We start from the raw sequence: 17,735 nt of genomic DNA on the forward strand, positions 1-17,735 counted from the left end.
GGGACGCAGGCGGGAGTGAATGGCTGGTCGGATGACAGTGGAGAATCAAATGAATGTTACAGACAGTGTCAGTATTCCTGCTACTCCCCCCCACCCACCGTCGGCCCCGACCAGCACCCCCATGACAACGGACCCAATGTGAGAGTGTTGCCAGTTGTCGCTTAATTCAAAACAGACCCATTCATTTCAATATAAATGATGACCAGTCACAGTGTGCTTTTATTTTGAAATGTTGACACCAAACCAAAAGTCTTATTTTTGACAATGAAACAGAGAGTTTTTGGGTGTACAAATAGTGTAAACTAAACATGTTAACACTGAGTCACCATAAAAGAGCAAATAAAATATTAACAGTGCGGTCACCTGGGATTTTATTAGACCAAAGGGTGGTTGTGTTGCCTCATTGGGGTTGCTGAAATGTTAAAAGTAAAATCAGATCAGCCTCAAAAGGCTGTCTCAATACAAATACAAAGCAGCCCCAGTACATGTCGGTTAGGATTAGGGTTTGTCAGAGTTTATGTTTTCATTTTTTGTATATGGGGAAAAGTGTGAACCTCTCTTATTAGGAAAAATACCTTTATTATTGTTATTACTCTCATATCCTCTGTTTTCATTTAGGAGCGCTCTGTTGATACTGTGTGTCAGAGACTAATAACAAGGCCCTGCAGGAACCGCTTTATGCATATGACACCTTGAAGCATTAATCTGCACAACAGCAAATCAGCTCATAGAAATTTAGGCATGGCCCAGCATGATCTGTGCTGTAAATATACTTGCCTCGCCTATTCAGTTCATAGGAGATGTTATTTTATATTGCAGCCACTGGTAATTTAATCTGTCTTCTGCCCTCTGGTAACGTGTATGGGTGGACACACAGGGAGGACAGGGGATGATGCCATAGAAGTTAAGATTACTGCTGTATGTTTACTCCCCTTTTGTACTGTCTGTTATTTTCTTCAACCCTGATTTGTTGTTGTTTGTTGTTTCTGTTTGATTTTGTTTTCTTTTATTTCCCGTTGTTGAGTGTGTGTGCTGTGAATATAGACTCTCATTGAGTTACAGCCCAATGAGAGTGAGCAGACCATGTTTACAGCCTCTGATGCTTAGTCACCAGCTCCTGCAGCGTAGCCTAATAATCTTGTACATCTGGGACACTCATTATTAGGCCATTCAGAAATATATACACTGCAGAATGCGTGTGACAAATCTTATGGCAAAAATGAGATTAATGCACATGGGGGGGGGTTAAAGCCTTAACTGGATTCATTGATTTTTAAGACCAGTGGGGCTTTACTGTCTATCTCGTCTGATTTACCCTGCATCAGTTCAACCAGCCTGGGCTATAAATAGACACAGTGAGTGTTCTTGGGTAGACCGTGGTGGTAGTGTGTGTGTGTGTGTGTGTGTGTGTGTGTGTGTGTGTGTGTGTCTTTAAGAATTCTGCTGTAATTTGAGTCCTATAGGGGAGAGAGAGAGCAAATGAGAGAGAGAGAGAGGGAGTTACCTCACACACCAACACCCCCCCACCACCACCACCACCCCCGCCTCCACCATTTGTGTAATCGAGCGTCGAGCTGCATGATCTGCACCTCTGCAATTATGCACGTTTCGTGTCGGATGGGATTCTCGGAAAACGCCGCAAAGCCGGCGCAGGCACGGAGCACCGGCGACACCGCGTCCCCCGCAACTTGTTAGCGTGTTGTGTTTGTGTGTGTGTGTGTGTGTGTGTGTGTGAGCAAGAGGCGGGCTCGTCTTGTTTATCCAAAATGACTCGACATGGCCGTGGCTTTGACTCAACGTACGCGGCTTTGCGAGCGACCCCTGGGAACCGTAACCAGTTGAGAGAGTGAGGCGCAAATCATCTTAATGAAAGTCATACGGTGAGTCCATCCGGGAGCTTGTGTTCCTTTTCCATGTCCGCGGCTGGTGGCACACACAAACACGACCAGGCCAGTGTTGATTTTTTCTTCCCCCCCAACTCAACACATTTTACAGCAACAGCAGCTGGCCAAGCAATGCGGCGTGGATTGGCCTTGTTGCTGTTATACACCGTGTTCCTCGCTTTAAGGGGGGGGGTCTTATAACATGTTTTGGTGCTTGAATTGATTCTGCCGAGCATCTCTAAAACGCGATCGGGTGATGCACATTGCGAAGTTATTTTCGTTGGGGGGGATATAGTTTCCTGTGTGTTTTTAAAAAAAAAAAAAAAAAAAAATTGGTCCACCCGTCTTACGCAAGCGCATTTTAACCTTACAGTCGTTATAGGAACGCATGAAACTGGCAAAACAATCTTCCAGGAAGAAACAGGTCATAATGTGCTGGGTAGTGATGCCTATCTTTGTGGCAGGGCCAAATATACCAGTCTCTATCCTAATGGCTGAGACTATAATAAACCTGTGTATGTTGGGGTGGGGGTCTGAATAATACTGCTCTTGAGTCGTGGAGTCAGTTTGGGGTTAATTCCTCTAAACTCACTTCTTTTCACCTAGTTATTGTCACATACATAGTCACTGACACATCTGCTTCCATGCCCTGTGGCTCCAGTGTGTTGTTGGAGCAAACAGGAATGTGTGATTTTCAAAATAAGTGGCCGTTGGGGTGTCTCTTCTGAAGCTTGACTGGAGGTTAAAGTTTCAGACACGTTTCATATATCGCCAATAAAATGTCTATCTTGAAATTGGGGACAGTAAGAGCCGAACCCTCTCACAGCTTAACGTGTTGGCCAGGAAGTGTGTGAGCAAGTTTTAATCTTTCTTTTTAAGTTGCACAGCTTATTAGAACCTCAAATTTACAGTTTATTGTAAAGGGGTTGCAGACCACACTCGCCTTGACAAACTTGTTTGTTGAAAATAAGATTTTCTTGACACAGACTATAAACAGTAAGTGCTTTTCTCTTCGTGGTGCTTCAGCTGGTTCCTTTCTGTATCCTTAAGTTGACCTCTGTAACCATTTACCCTTGGCAAAAGGGTCCTGCACTGCAAACATGAATGTGTGCACCCAAAACAAACCTCCGCTGTACTTCTCTAGAATGGCTGAAGGTAGCATTACTTAGATATCCAGATATCTCCTCAGTCACAATATGGACCCTTTAAGTCCCCCTCTAATAACAAAAAGTCTTTCTGCCTTGCAGCATGCTACATCAAAATAGTGGTGCTCACTGCCCACTAATGCATTACAGGCAGGCATAAGGAGAGGTCTCTGTGGAATTGGCCTTTCAGTTCCCTGATGACTTTTTCTTGGCTATAGTGCTTCAGTAAAGTACACTGTCCTCAAGCCTTTCTTTGGCGTAATGCAGGAACAAAGGCAGGTATAAAATCACCAAGGCCAGAGCCCCAGGGAGTGAGAAGTGTGTGTTTTTTTGTGTGTGTGTGTGTGCCTGTGCTAGGAGAGCCCTGTTCTGTTGCTTTGGAGATGTAAATATGTCTTTAAAGTTAACTGACTTTGTCTCCTACCAAGAGTCAAATCAGCCTATATGCAAATAGCTCAGAGCAACACTCGCTGGTCTGGACTCACTGGACCTCTGTCACTGACATACATTTACTGGCTGCAAGCCAGCATGAATGCAGAGCGGCTAATTTTAGATCTTTGTTGGCTTTTAGAGAACGCTCACTTTTGATTCAAATATGTGACTGAATGGATAGATTTGTAGGTGACTTTGGGCCATAGTGCAGAGTTCAACTATGCATCATGTTACTAGATTTTTAATTAAATTATGTGAAATGGATTTTATTGAACCATCCCATGCTGGTCACCCTTTATACAATGTACCCATGTTGCACTCTCATTTTCCAACTGACCCGTGCCCATTTGGGATGCTCTTATAGTAAAACTGTGTCACCAGTCTCCCGTAACCCCCTAAAGCAGCAAAACTGAAATTTCTACTTATTTTCCCAAAAATATTGCTGATGCATTATATTGATGTGTAGTGGTATCCTAGTATTTGGTCAGTACAACACTTGTAGCCTTAACCTGAATTATTACATTGGAAACTGGACCAATATAACAGGACTATATATTTTGGTTCTATAAGATTTCCTCTTGTACACTTTGGGATTAATGTAATCCAAGTGATGGAGCAGCTTTAGTGATGCTCTAACTAATCATGTAGACAATTCAAACACATACTCGCCAGAGGGACGTCCCCTCCAGCATATGAAATATAGGAAATATGTCCCCCACCCCAATACTGTAATGATCTTTCAAAAGCTGAAAGAAAGCTATTTGTTCCCCTCAGTGTTAAACCTATTCTAAAACACACTGGATGTGTTGCTTTCACCGAACTTGTCCCGCTGGCTTCATATTGGTGTACATGTCAGCCATTTGAGGTCGCAACCATGTGTGTGTATGTTTTTTAAGCAAACACGGCAAAGTCCATGTTGGGTTTAAAGGCACATTGTGGTTGTTGAGTGACCAAATGGCACCAAACAAACTAGACAAACACGACAAAACGTATGCTAATACAGATGACACACAGTAGTACATCACACTCGCACACCAAATCGGCATCACATGTATGTTAAAATCAGCAGATATTGGCATTTTTCATTTTGACTTTAAAGATACTGATAGAACTCTTTATGTATGTTAAAGCAGACTCTCAAAAGGCAGCGCGATGAAAGGGAACAGTGCAATCTCTTACAGAAGTTATTCTTCTGGATTTTACAGCGCTTTCAAAACGAAAGTGAACAAAGTCACGTTGTGGAGGCATCAAACATATTTGTTGTAGAGCTGGGAAAGAACCTGTGTGTGTGTGTGTGTGTGGGTGTGTGTGTGTGTGGGTGGGTGGGTGTGTGCTGATACCTCAACAACTGGTTTCAAGAGTTGACTTAAAAAGTGACTGGACCCTTTACTAGCAAGTGTTTGTTTTTTTGTAGTTGTTGTCAATGGTCATCAAATACCAGACACACTAGCTGCTTTGGTTGGCTGACCTCAAAGTGTCCAATGATACCAAAGGAATATGGAATCCTTGTGTTTATGTGATTGGCTGAACAAATGGTGTATCGAGCTGTGGCAGGAAGTCTCAAACCCACACACAAACGCAATGAAGACGTGAAAAGAAGTTTGTAAATGCAGGTTCAACAGTCTCTACACAGTGTACACATAACAGCAGACGTATTTGTGTGTGCAGCAGGAATACATTTGTGAATCTTCTCTTTTTATATGTTGAATTTTCTACATTTTATATACAGCGATAAATTTTTTTGTGGAGAGAGTCGTCACAACTACATTTCTTCGTCCTTCTGTAGGCATTTGATTCCATAGAGGAAAACACAGTCACTAATACCTACAGAATTTTGTTGGATATGTTCTTGTTTGCAGGATGTTGTAATGAAACAACAGAACATGGCCTCCTTTCTAACCTTTACCCTCTTTCTCTCCATCCTCCCACAGTGGGGTTGGGTGGCCATGGACCCATTCAGCCAGCTTATCCTCACCATCTCGGTGACCAGTTTCCTCACCTTCCAGTGGCTCTTCCACAAAGTCAGCCCCTGGATGTCCACGCGCATCAGCCCAGGCTTCCTCGGCCTCAGTGACAAGCAGAAGGTGGAATGGAACTCAAGGTGACCTGACGTAAACTTTCGATCATGATGACTCTGACTATCTACATGCTATGTATGGCAGAGAGTGCGACACTGCTCTCAGATCAGATGTTGGCCAGAGGGGATTTGTTTCAGCTGGCTCCAAAGATACGTACTGACAGTCAACCCACATATTTCCTGTGACACTAGTATCTGATTCACTAGTGGGATGCACTGTGTATTTTATAATGCTTGCTCTTCATGCCACAGTTTCAAGGTGCTGGCAGCATGTTGGTGTTTTGTTCAGCGTTTTTTTTTTTGCCTGTGCATTTTGTCTTAATTTAACTTCATCATTTTAAAATGGCACAGTTAAATATGCTTAACCCTTGTTTAGTTTAGTTCAGTTACAGATTGTAAAGCATAGAAAATCATGGAATTTTTCATGCAAAACTGTTTCCCCCAGTGTTTCTGTGCCTTTTCAAAGATAAAAAAACTTTCTTTTTTTACAACAGCTCCTCATCATTGCTGGGTATGCTAACATTTTACTCACCAATTACATTTCTGACATCATTAGTGCATACAGCACAAGAAGTCAGAATAGCATTAAACAGATGTCCAGTTTAAAGTTGTGATCCATAAGATTTCTATTCTATGATTCTGAAGCAGTAGCGATTCAGTTAATTTGCTCTCTTCTTCATATGCTCTTCTCCACTGATTGTGGCCAAAGTGTGCAAAATTACACACCTGCACACATTTCCTGCACAAATTAATGTGCAACAATGTTTTTCAGTTTGGAAGTAAAAAATTAAATATTGAGGTTTTTAGCCAAACCGCCCACTGTAAATGTCCATTACATTCTGAACAGATCCCTCCTGTTTTAACTCTGACCTACCATTGTTACAGTAGTTGTTTGCTTATGTTACTTGTGCTAATGGATTCTACTGTAGATATTTAGCAGAGTTGCCACATTCCTCAAATTGAAGGAATAACTTAATTAATGTAGTGCATAACATGCTAAATATACTAACATTTTCCTCTAACAGATCATCCTTGTCGCATTTAATCAATAGAACTGTTTTATATTCGCAGTTCATCAGTCAAAATGAATAGACAAGTAGGAATGCTTCAGGGCCAGGGTGTTCACACTGATGACTGGACCATTTGATCAGACGACGACCAAGTGTTGTCATCTGCGAACTTGTTATGGGAACATTGCAGATACAGGCTAGAACAACTAGATTGGAACAAAAAGATGGGAGTGTGTTTGTATCCTGAGCGAGACAGACATGCTGCTGTGAGATCGGTGAAAGCTCTACCGTAGACTGAAGGCCATTGGACGTCCAGCAGGGAAGAGTGTGCGGAGGAATCCTGCCTGGTCCAACTTGCATTAATCATTCATTTTCATTTTCTCTCATACTCAGTTTATTGCTCATGAGAGCACTTGTGAAATTGAAATGGTCACATGGTTTATGAGCAAATGAAAATTAATGATTGGTGGAGATGGATCTAGGCTACGGGGATCCCTGCTGAAGTGACTTTACAGATTCTGTTTAAACAGACTTACAGTCAGTGTGGCTGTCATTCTGTCTTATTGACTGATTGCTGAGAACTGTTGGACTGTCTCGCTGCCTTAATGACTGACTGGGACTGTGTGTTGCTCTGCCTGACCCTTCAGCAGTGTTTAATCTCTTAGTCTAATTGGTCTGAATCTGTGTGCAGCCCTGACAGGCAATCAGTTGATTCACTGTGCGTCCTAAAAAAAAGCAGTACCGTAAACCAGAGAGCAGCTCCAAGGCACTTTCCATGAATAAAGATAAATATTCACTACTCCTTTTAGCGAGCTTATTGAACAGAAAATCTCTGACGTGTCAGCATCTGTCCTTGTCAGACAGGACTAGGTCATCATGGCTGTGTTGTTTTTTTTGTTGTTTTTTTTTTCAGGACGGTGTCAACGTTTCACGCACTGTTGGTGGGAATCTTCTGTCTCCACATCTTGTGGTTTGATGATGCCGTCAATGAAGACCCAGTCTGGTGAGAGTTTGGCTGTGAATCGCATATTTTTAACCTTTACTTTCCATACTTTTGGTTAATTTTACACCGTAAAGTTTTTTTTTTTTTTTTTTTTTTAAACATAAGGCCAGTATTTCCAGTCATAGCTTAGCAGCCAAAGGTATAGCATTAAGTGCATGGGGTTGTAGGTATACAAAGATGCTGGTATATGTCTAGTGATACTACTGTAAAATTACAAAACACGTTTAGGCTACAATTGCATTAAAATGAAACAAGACTAGTGGATTATTACACCACACAGCCCTCCTCTGTACAGCCTCCCTAAAACCAACCATAAAAGAGACAAAACTCAGACAGTTAAACACAAATGACCAACACACAATTATCTGTTCACAACTGTTCAAAATTCTTTCGACTGTCCCAGACTTAATGACCACTGTCCCTAATAGAAGTTTTTTTTCCATTCTACATAATGAATGTAGTTTAATAATGTTGCTTTCAGTGACAAGCTTTCAGGGAAATTCACACAAACCCGGTCAAACCAAATGTATTTTTTTCAACAGGGGAGATCCTACACTGGTGAAGACTAATGTTGCCATCACAACAGGCTACCTCATATCTGGTAAGAGAAGCACAGTTTATGCAGGTAATGTTTGTTAAAGTGAGACCAGAAGAACATCTACGTAATTGGTAATAAGATGTGTTAAACTTTGTTGTTAAGTTGACTTACACAAGTTTGGACCCTACTGGCCTTTATTAGTTGTATGTACTGTAAATGTTTTGATTACACCAATAACATGTTATCTCTCTTTCCCCTGTACTTCTGTGTTTCAGATCTGCTGCTAATATTTTACTATTGGAAGGCGATAGGCGACAAGTTTTTTGTAGTTCACCATCTGGCAGCGTTGTATGCTTACTACTATGTACTGGTGAGTGCCCTATTGTCCAATAGCAGAACATGCAGGCAAGATGGGAAGGAGACAACTAAGGGTGAACAGCTGTGTCCTGTCAAGCTGGGTGTTTTTAACCGATTTAGCCACCATTCAGTATGTGCCCTTGACTGTCCCCATGCAGCCAAGGACCTCATATAGGTTAGTTAAATATGCACAAGGCAAGGTCAGCGTAGTCAGTGTCCGTGCTCTGTGCTGAGTGATATACTGTAAACTGTACAAACACACCAGAGAAGGAAACCATAAGGATGTTCAAAATCCACTCCTATGGCTTCATTGCTTTCAGTAGATGTTAAAACAAAAGGCAATCTAATTGTTGATTAGTTACAGTCTCAAATCAGCTATTTGTTGTACTTTTGTACGTGAGGTATAGTGCGTTCCAGCAAGAGTCATTGTTTGCCTGGCCAGTTAGGGCGTTAGTAAGATGTGTAAGTATTAAGTGACTGTATTTTTTAGTGTGTCTGGACATAACAGATTTAAAAAGTAACAGTGTGAGTGGTTTTGTGAGGCTCGCAGTAACATCATTGATAATCGTAGGTTTCAAGTTGGTTTGACATTTCACGGCTTCAGTGCTACACTGTAAAAGCTCTCTAACTAATCTCAGAATGCACCAAATCAGCTATTTGGTGTGGAGGCTCTATAAGCGTCATTCTGTATCATTTTGAGTGAAATCCGCTGTGGGTATTGACATTAACCTGATGATAATTTCACAATTCATCTGAAGTACTAATTAGTGACTCATTTGTTCTTGCTGCCCAGCTAGTATACCGTTGGCTCTTAACTAGATATGGAGATGGGTTTAGTGTTCTCAGCAATTATGGGCACTGCTGTTCACTCTTGGTTCAATCTGAAACCCTCTAGGTCGCCAGGATCTGTGGATAATTATTATGGAAATGAATGACTATGGTATTTTTTGCATGGAATGCTCAATGATGGTACTGGCTGATGACCCCCTCCCCCCTCACCTTGCCCTTACAATTTCTGTGCTTTCTGTTTGTTTTACTGACCCCTTTTTAATGTTGTGTGAATCTGACGTAAGCTGAACTATTTCTGAGCTTAGCGCAGTTGAATGCCTAACTGTAACCACTGTGTGCATGCTGGCAGTTCTGAAGCCTTCTACACAGACAGGGTTCCTTTCTTGTTACTGTGCATGCCAACAAACAGTATTGAACTTTCTTAATTACTTACCTGCCTATATACAGTACCTTCCACCTGTCTGTTTGTGTGCCAGAGCCTAGTTCTGCCTCTTCTTTCTCTTCCTTACACTCCTCCTGAGACATGAGGGACAACTGACAAAGCCACTCAAATAATGTCATCCACATGACCCCAAGTGCATCACCAGATAGCCAGGCACTTTTTTTTTTCTAATACCATGTTAAATATATTCTGTCAGGTGTACAGAATTATATTTTAGTGAAGCAAACAGGGAAGTTTTTCCTCTACAGTACATGCTCTGTATTTTGTATATAGAAAAAAATGCAAAAGTACGTACAGTGTGCATTGCTCTGCCTCTGACTCCCCATACTTAAACTGTTCTTGGATTTTAAAAAAAGCTTTACATTTACAGTACTATACTTTTGGGTTTGCATCGCCATGGGCAAATGGTTATACAATTTTGGTTTAAAAAAAAAAAGCAGTGAAGCACTATGGACTTATTGTAAACCCTGCGGTCCAGATTTACATCTTACCCGTATCTACACCCCAGTCACTGGCTGGATTTACAGATTTTGTTTTTTTCTTTAATGTGACCAACATCATATATGCATCCATTTTTTTGTCTGTCTTCATTACATTGTTAATGAGGAATATTACTCGTGTGTGTCTAAACGATAATAATAAGATTAAACCGGTGTCACATTGTTGGAATAAAAGTATGATTTGCAACTGACTGTAAATCCAGCCTTTCAATTGGAGAAACAGAGCATGCACCTGTATCTAAAACTGTTAGGTAAAAGAGATGAAGTAGGCCATACTGTTACTGTACACTCATGACTGTTTCCTCAGACTAGATCAGAAATTCATGCGGGATAACAGAATGATTGGTCCTCATTAGTCAACTGTGGTAGAAAACAGAAAGCCACGTTACTGAAGCCATATTACATATGTGGTAAAAACAAAAAATAATAATTTATTAATAATTTGGCTGATCCTTGATGTCATTTTCATTTTATTTAGTTTTGTACCCAGTCAAATTTGTCATGTTACGTCAAAGTCTCCTTATTAGTTAATGTGTTGAGTGTTTTTATGTGGAAGTATTCATGTCAAATACAGAATGAGTTCTACCTACTCAATGCAAATATTAAACCCTGAGGCACACAGCCAAATTAAAGCCTAATTAAATGTACTTGGGTTGGGAAACCTGTAATTTGAAAAGTACAAATCAGCTTAATTTCATGAGCTTGTTGGTATGTTTTGATGTTTGATTAGTCACTAATGTCTTGCTCAAAACCGTGTTCAAGTTGTTTTTATGATTTGTTTCTTTAAATAGCAGTATAATCTGTCTTTTGTGTGTGTTTTTTTAACAGTTAAATGTAGCTTAATTAAAAAAGATGGAAACATAATATAATAACTGCTAGGTAAATATTAGATGCATGCTCTCTTCTCAGTGTTGTAAGTGTTGCTTCTTATTTGCTTCCAATTGTGGTGGCATCTTTTTTTGTTTTTTTTCTTCTTCTAATATATCTGTTTGTCTGTCTCTGTGTCCTCTGCTGACTTTAACATAAATAGCCCCTCTTCAAACCCAACATGCAAAAACTACCAACATCAAGTCGGGTTGTGTCATCCCCGTTCATGCAAAAACTACCAAAAGGGTTGTTTGACATTTAGAAACCCAGAGCAGGTCTTGATCTGGATGAGGACTTCTTAATTCCTGTCTTGTCTGCTGCTATTGCTGTTGTGTTGCACTGAGCAGATATGATGCCCAGTCACAGTATGGACTTACCAGTTCCTAGAGGTACTGGCATCCTCATGCTAGGAAGAAAGTTCACATCATATGGTACAAAAACTGAAATGCAGATGTACCCTGTTTGTATCACATTGTAAGTATGCTTCAATGACCAGCTTTTGTTTCAGCCCTGACGGTAAGTCTTCTTTTATGCGCTGTAAAAGTCATGCCACTAGCCAAATAACCTCGAATTGCATCATTCTGCGGGTATTTAAGTGAAATTGAATGCTGCGATTTTTATCTTAGTTTTGAATTTGACTTATGTTCAGAATTTGTATGGCGAGGGATTGAACATAAGATTCTATTTCAGACTCAAACTAATTGCGGATACAAATCACTGCAGTCAGTCTCTATAACGCACTTTGTCAGAAAACATTTAATTCAAGTTTAATTGGCTAATGGCACAATTTTAACATGGTTTCAGCTTAATGTTCAAAGGTTACAGCTGATTTACCAAGACACAGTCCAGGTCAACAGTGTATAAGATGGGTTGTCCTGAAAACATATTGGTTTTAACATCATCTTCATTCTATTTAACAGCGACTGGAAATAAAGCCACCTATGCTTATTTTATTACTAAGGTGGCTTCTGTCCAGGTCGAAATCATTGTATTGGCATTTTAGAATTCTGATCAGGTATCAATCCAGACATGGTGAGTTTCATAAGAATAGTTTCAAGCGCTCATGAACCCTTTGGGTTCAGTTACAAGGCGGGTAAATCCTGCTGAAGATGATCTCATACCTAATACAACGTGGAATTCAGGCCCTGATCTTCGAAACAATGATATGTTTGGCAGTTAAACATATTGCTTTTTACTCTGCATGGCTTTTGATTGCTCCTTTTTAAATAGTGGCTGGCTGAATGTATGTATGGTTGTACGGTATATGTATCAAATATTGTGCTGTGTTGATATTTGCTCAATACCTTTTCAATGTTCAGATGTCATCCCGATGAATTGTCTTGTTGTATGGTCTTTACAGTATGGTTTTCTGCTCTCTGGATGAAAAGACAAAATGTGAGCAAGCAGTAGTTGGCATACAGTTGGATGCATTTGTGATTATGACTTTTAATAATTGGGTTGAGTGATTATTTTAATAAATGCAAATTTACTTTGATATATTACATGAGGCAAAACCATTTATCGTCTCACTTGAAGCCAGCCCAGTGTTGCTCATCAGATAGTCTTGTGTAGCGCTTTCGCCTAGAGGTACTGGCCATTGTCATTACATTTACATACATACATCAAGGTTACATGCAAGATATCTGATAATCAAACATTTGTGCTCCCTAGGGGATTAACCTTTTTGATTTAAAGAGAAATGTTTAAAAATGTGTAATTAAAATCTAATACTGTTCGGGTTCTGTCTTGCAAACAGAAGTAATCAAAAGTTTTAAGGGTAGTTAATCTGTTCTTTTGCACGTCACCAGTTCTGTATGCTCATTTCATAGTGAGGATGAGTTTCTGCTCACAATAAATGAAGAGAATGAATCATTAGGAAGTCAAATTAAAGACCAGTCTAATTTTGGCCTGTAAAACTTGGAGGAATAATTGTGTGCCCTGAAGGAGAGGGCTCTTTTGTTAGATCTGCCAAATAGGTCTATATTTGGTGAGGACTTAATCTAATTGTAGACATGCCTTAGTTACCTAGTTAGTCTGAGGAGCAGGTGGCACATGAGCTTCACGCCTGCTGATCCAAATGACTCGGTGTCTTGTTTTTGTCCCTTTCATGTTTCGTTGTCTTCCTCTTCTTACCTTGTTCTTCTAGGGCCATGGAATGTTGCCTTATTTTGCTAACTTCCGTCTACTCGCTGAGTTTTCTACACCATGTGTGAACCAGCGGTACGTACCTGCTTACTAATGTCCTGGGCTTTGGGTCTTTTAAAGTCAGGGTTGGAGCTCAATTCACAACATTTCTAGATATTATATCTCAGAATGTGTAATTATTGTTGGTAATTTTAACTACGTGAAGGTAATCCACTGCTTGTTGCATGTTCTCCTCTCTGACGTAAGTGTCTAGTTACTCGTGATTGTCATTGTCATATTTACATCTTTATCCTGCTAGCCACCGTTTTCTTAAACGTGTTGTGTTTCAGCTGGTTCTTTGAGGTACTAGGGTATCCCAAGTCCTCCCGGCCCAACATGGCGAATGGCGTCGCCATGGCAGTAGTCTTTTTCATGGTCCGCATCGCCGTCATGCCAGTCTACTACAGTCGTATGTATGCGGTCTACGGCACCGAGGCCTTCTACCTGGTGCCCTGGGGTGGCCGCGTAGCCTGGATCTGCTCCAGTATCTGCTTGGACATCATGAACGTTATGTGGATGCATAAGATTGCCCGCGGCTGCTACAGAGTGCTGCGCTCGGCACGCAAGAGCAAAGCCAGCACACCTCAGGAGAATGGGAAGACGGATTAAGGGAACCAGGGTGTCAGTGGTGAGAAAATGCCACAACTGAGACAAAATGACGTCCCTGTCAGTGCATGGGCGAGTAGCAGCTTGGACACTTGCCCTGTAACACCTGGGACAAATTCTATTACAGGGCCGAATGTAATGAGGGAAATGTAGTTTTTTTTTGGAAAGCAGGCGCAGTCGCTGAGATGTACCAATGGACCATTTAGCTGGCCATCCATAAGCCATGAAATGACCTCTTAGCAATACTCTGTGCATGGCCAATTATTTTTCTCTTGAACAATTTACCACTACACAAAAGAGGTCGTCCCGGGACAATGGACTGCCCAACTACAAATTGTCAAAAAAGTTTACCTTTCTTTACGTACTTAGTGCTCAACAAAACAACTTTAAAATGTTTTTTTTATTATTATTATTATTACTGCTGCCTAAGTCCCAGAATAAAAGTGATGAAATATAAGGGTTGATGATGAAGCAAAGATTTGAGGGAACCTTGAAAACATTCAGTGATTCCTCATCAGTGGTCAGTGCCATAAAATGATTGTCAGATGCCTGTTGAGGAGAGGGGTCAAGCATCTCTTTTTTTCCTCGGTAGATCTTGAGCTAAATTTGCAGGGACTTGACTGACACGAGATGGGATTACATCAAGTGCAATCACAGAGAAGCATAAGAATGGATAAATCAGTTCATCGCTCACCCACTGTCATTCAGTAAAGAGGTTCATTTAAAAAGCCAGCCTTTTTTAAAGAAGTGTATTGGCATATTGTGAGTCTTGGTTTCATTTGCATTTGAATGGTTAATTTAAATAACGGAGGGTTGAACGGGCATCGGTACGCTGTATGTTGTCTATTTCTTTTGTCTTGCTGGTGTCAAGGCAAATAGGTTTTAAAAGATACAAACGATTAAACATAATTGTTTCTAAAGAAAGGGAGCCTGATGTACAGAGTACTTTAGAAATGCTTAAAGGGAAACTGAATGTCAGTGCTGTTTGTACACTGACATTAAGCAATGCAAGTACATTCAGTTTCCTTAAGGAAACATTGAGGCAACAATTAGCTTTTTACATCCCCATGTTTTAATGTGTATACAGTAATTCACAGAATGAAAAAAATATCACATTGACAAAGATGTGTTGTTGACACTGTTTTGTGGGAGCCTGCATTATATTTATTTCACATTGTGCAATGCATGTTAAGGGGTAAAACTAACCTTCGGAATCTGCGTCGTAGACAAACCTAAAAAACACAGATTGCAAACAGCAGCTGCTTTGAAATGTTCATTTATGCCAAGAGGGGAGATGTTATTAAGATTCTGACACTTGTTTTTTCCAGCATCAGGTGTTGACCTTAGGTTTTTAGAATATTCACACTTTCCTATTTAGGATATCTTTCTAGGCACAAACTGTTTAATTTACCCCTAGGCCAGATTTGCCAGAAAATTTTGCTGTGTGTGTTTTTATTTTAGCCAGCAAATTAAAGTAAGTACATGATTCGAGTACATTCATTTGATTTGACTGAAATCATTGGATGTGCTTCTGCAGATTGGAGTTTTATGTAATGTTAAGACAATAAGTGTTTCAGTTGGTAATAATTTTGTATACGTCAAGATTTTGTAATTGTTTTAGAGAATTGTGATACACATAACTTCTGCCTCATATTACATAATCCAATCAGCTGTTAAACATAATGTGCACTCTCATATTTATTTATCAGACGGATACAGTGGATGTGTTTTCAGTGGACATGAATCTATAGAAAGGCTGTGAAGATTGACGTTTTACTTGTTTTCTTAAGCGTCATTCTACTGACAACGCAGACATGTTGATCATCAAGAACGCCAGAACAAATCCGTTCAGAAGTTGGGACAAATGTATCATTTGTTCAGATAACAAAGTAATTCACGGATGATTTATGAGACACGTACTTGAATTTTCATTGTAAATGTATCTTTTGAGCTGTACATCAAAAGCTTCTGTCAGATGTTTTGTGAAACAGAAACGGGGGTTGCCAGTTTTTAAATACGCCTTGCTATGTTCAGCATTTGATTTTGTTGCCTTTTTTAAACAACTTATGATTGCACAGTGAATATTTTGTTACACCCAACTCCTCACAGCACTGAAAAAAATGTGTCGTTTTTCAGTGATTTTACTTGTGTGTTTTGCCTGTCTGATGCCTGTCTCACATGATTGTTTGGCCTTTGTAATAGATCAGTTTCAAATGTAAAACCAAGAGGCTTGTTAAAGCTGGTTTTTGTTAGTGCTTTTTGTTTTGTTATGGTTTTAAAATTTCAAAGATTTATGTATTCGTGCCAGTGCTTAAGCCACTTCATGGTGAAGATGTTTGGGTTTTTTTTTTTTTTTTTTTTTTTTTTTAATCCATGAGCATTTGCATACGACAGTGCCAACTTGAAACCATGATTTAATGGTTCAGATCGATTCTGTACACATAACCATCCCTGCACGCTGTGGCCGGTCACTGTACGTTGAGGCTCAGTTTAGTTTGTCACAGTAAAACAGTGTAAAAGACTTCTTTGAGTTACGCCATCAATCACTGGGCAGTGTGCTTGGAACAGGATGGACTTGACAACTGATTATGGGTGGATGCCATCTACATTACATGTGGATATCACTATCTCACATCTTAAGAGCCAGGATGTGGTGTTTGTTAATATTTCACTGGAATTAAATGGAAATCATGCAGGGTTTTTTTTCAGGAAAGCAGGCCACATCTGGTAGAATCAGCGGTGGCTCTGTATGCAAGGTCATGCATGGTCAATATGGTCTTCTTCTTCATGCACCCTCTATAACTGCATGTGGTATTGCATGGAGATTGCACTGTAAACAAAATAGCATATACATTTTCAAAACAAATTTTGTTGTTTTCTTTTTCTTAGTACATGTACATAATGTTTATTTAAACGTTATTCTTGTACTGTGCCACATAATGTAATCCACAGATGACGATGATGATATGATGTGGTGAGAACATCATAAAGCAGATATTTAGTATAATATCCAGCACAGAAATAATCAGTAAGGGAATACTTGAATACTAATCAGCACAGTTTATAACAATCTGGGCCGTGCAAATAAACATTAATCTAATGAGCATCTTGCTTTATATGCGTACCATTGTCTTTATTTTATTAATCCAAGAGAAGTAGACATAAAACAAAGCAGATGCTATGGTAATAGAGAGAACACGGTGCTGCAGTCAGCTAGTTAAACTGGTGTAGATGTTTCTGTTCTGAATGTTGTGTGGAGGAGATGTGAGTAAGTGGAGTGTTTAGTGACATTCTATGAATGTATTGGAGAAGAGAAAATATTTGTCATTTACATTTTGTTCTTTACAATAAATACCAAATTACCTGATGAAGTGAAGTGTGTATCATTCAGGTTCTGACTTGTTTCACTTGTTTAATCAGCCTCTGTGTTGTCTTAAATATGGATTCCATTATGCTGCTGAGAACATGATCAATACTGTTACAACAAAAGCCTAATTAGTTTATTACAGCAATGTTTGAAAATCTCGTCTTGACCTTGCTCACATTACACAATTTCCATTGATAATAAAGCAATATATTTCAGTGTCAAATATTAGGAGTGAGTTTTACTTTGTCAATTTTATGGGTGTTTTCACAAAGTTTATTCATTTTCCAAAATGCAAATTAAAGTAAATTACACTAAATGAACACAAAAATGTTTTAGTTGAAAAATAATTATGCTGCATTCATTAGTAAATATAATATTTTTAATTTGTCTTGTCAAATAATCTCAGTTTGCTACTTTATTTTTAGTTCACAGGTTCAGCTTTCAGTTAGTAATGGTGCAAATATGTTAGTGTTAAGTAAAAGCGCTTAATTCTTAATGTCCAGAGTAACAATTATTTTATTTTTGTGATAATTAA

The 17,735-nt window shown here is 39.6% G+C and overlaps 1 protein-coding gene across 1 annotated transcript; it reads left to right on the forward strand.

Annotated features, from left to right (window-relative positions):
- The first annotated feature begins 1,535 nt into the window (after window positions 1–1,535).
- Window positions 1,536–17,200, forward strand: LOC127369523 (TLC domain-containing protein 4-B). The gene is made up of 7 exons (XM_051410994.1): window positions 1,536–1,880; window positions 5,392–5,561; window positions 7,461–7,550; window positions 8,093–8,151; window positions 8,364–8,458; window positions 13,190–13,263; window positions 13,518–17,200. The coding sequence occupies exons 2-7, from the start codon at window positions 5,407–5,409 to the stop codon at window positions 13,834–13,836; spliced, it is 792 nt and encodes a 263-aa protein (XP_051266954.1). The 5' UTR covers window positions 1,536–1,880; window positions 5,392–5,406; the 3' UTR covers window positions 13,837–17,200.
- Window positions 17,201–17,735: the final 535 nt, after the last annotated feature.

Source organism: Dicentrarchus labrax, unplaced genomic scaffold, assembly GCF_905237075.1.
Source record: "Dicentrarchus labrax unplaced genomic scaffold, dlabrax2021, whole genome shotgun sequence".
In the NCBI taxonomy this organism is placed as follows: domain Eukaryota; kingdom Metazoa; phylum Chordata; class Actinopteri; family Moronidae; genus Dicentrarchus; species Dicentrarchus labrax.

Bases quoted from the DNA above. Each gene is read 5' to 3' on its own strand.
- LOC127369523 (XM_051410994.1), top strand. From the start codon at position 5,407: ATGGACCCATTCAGCCAGCTTATCCTCACCATCTCGGTGACCAGTTTC. The intron at 5,562-7,460 runs GTGACCTGACGT...TTTTTTTTTCAG, and splicing joins AAGGTGGAATGGAACTCAAG to GACGGTGTCAACGTTTCACG. The intron at 13,264-13,517 runs GTACGTACCTGC...GTTGTGTTTCAG, and splicing joins ACACCATGTGTGAACCAGCG to CTGGTTCTTTGAGGTACTAG.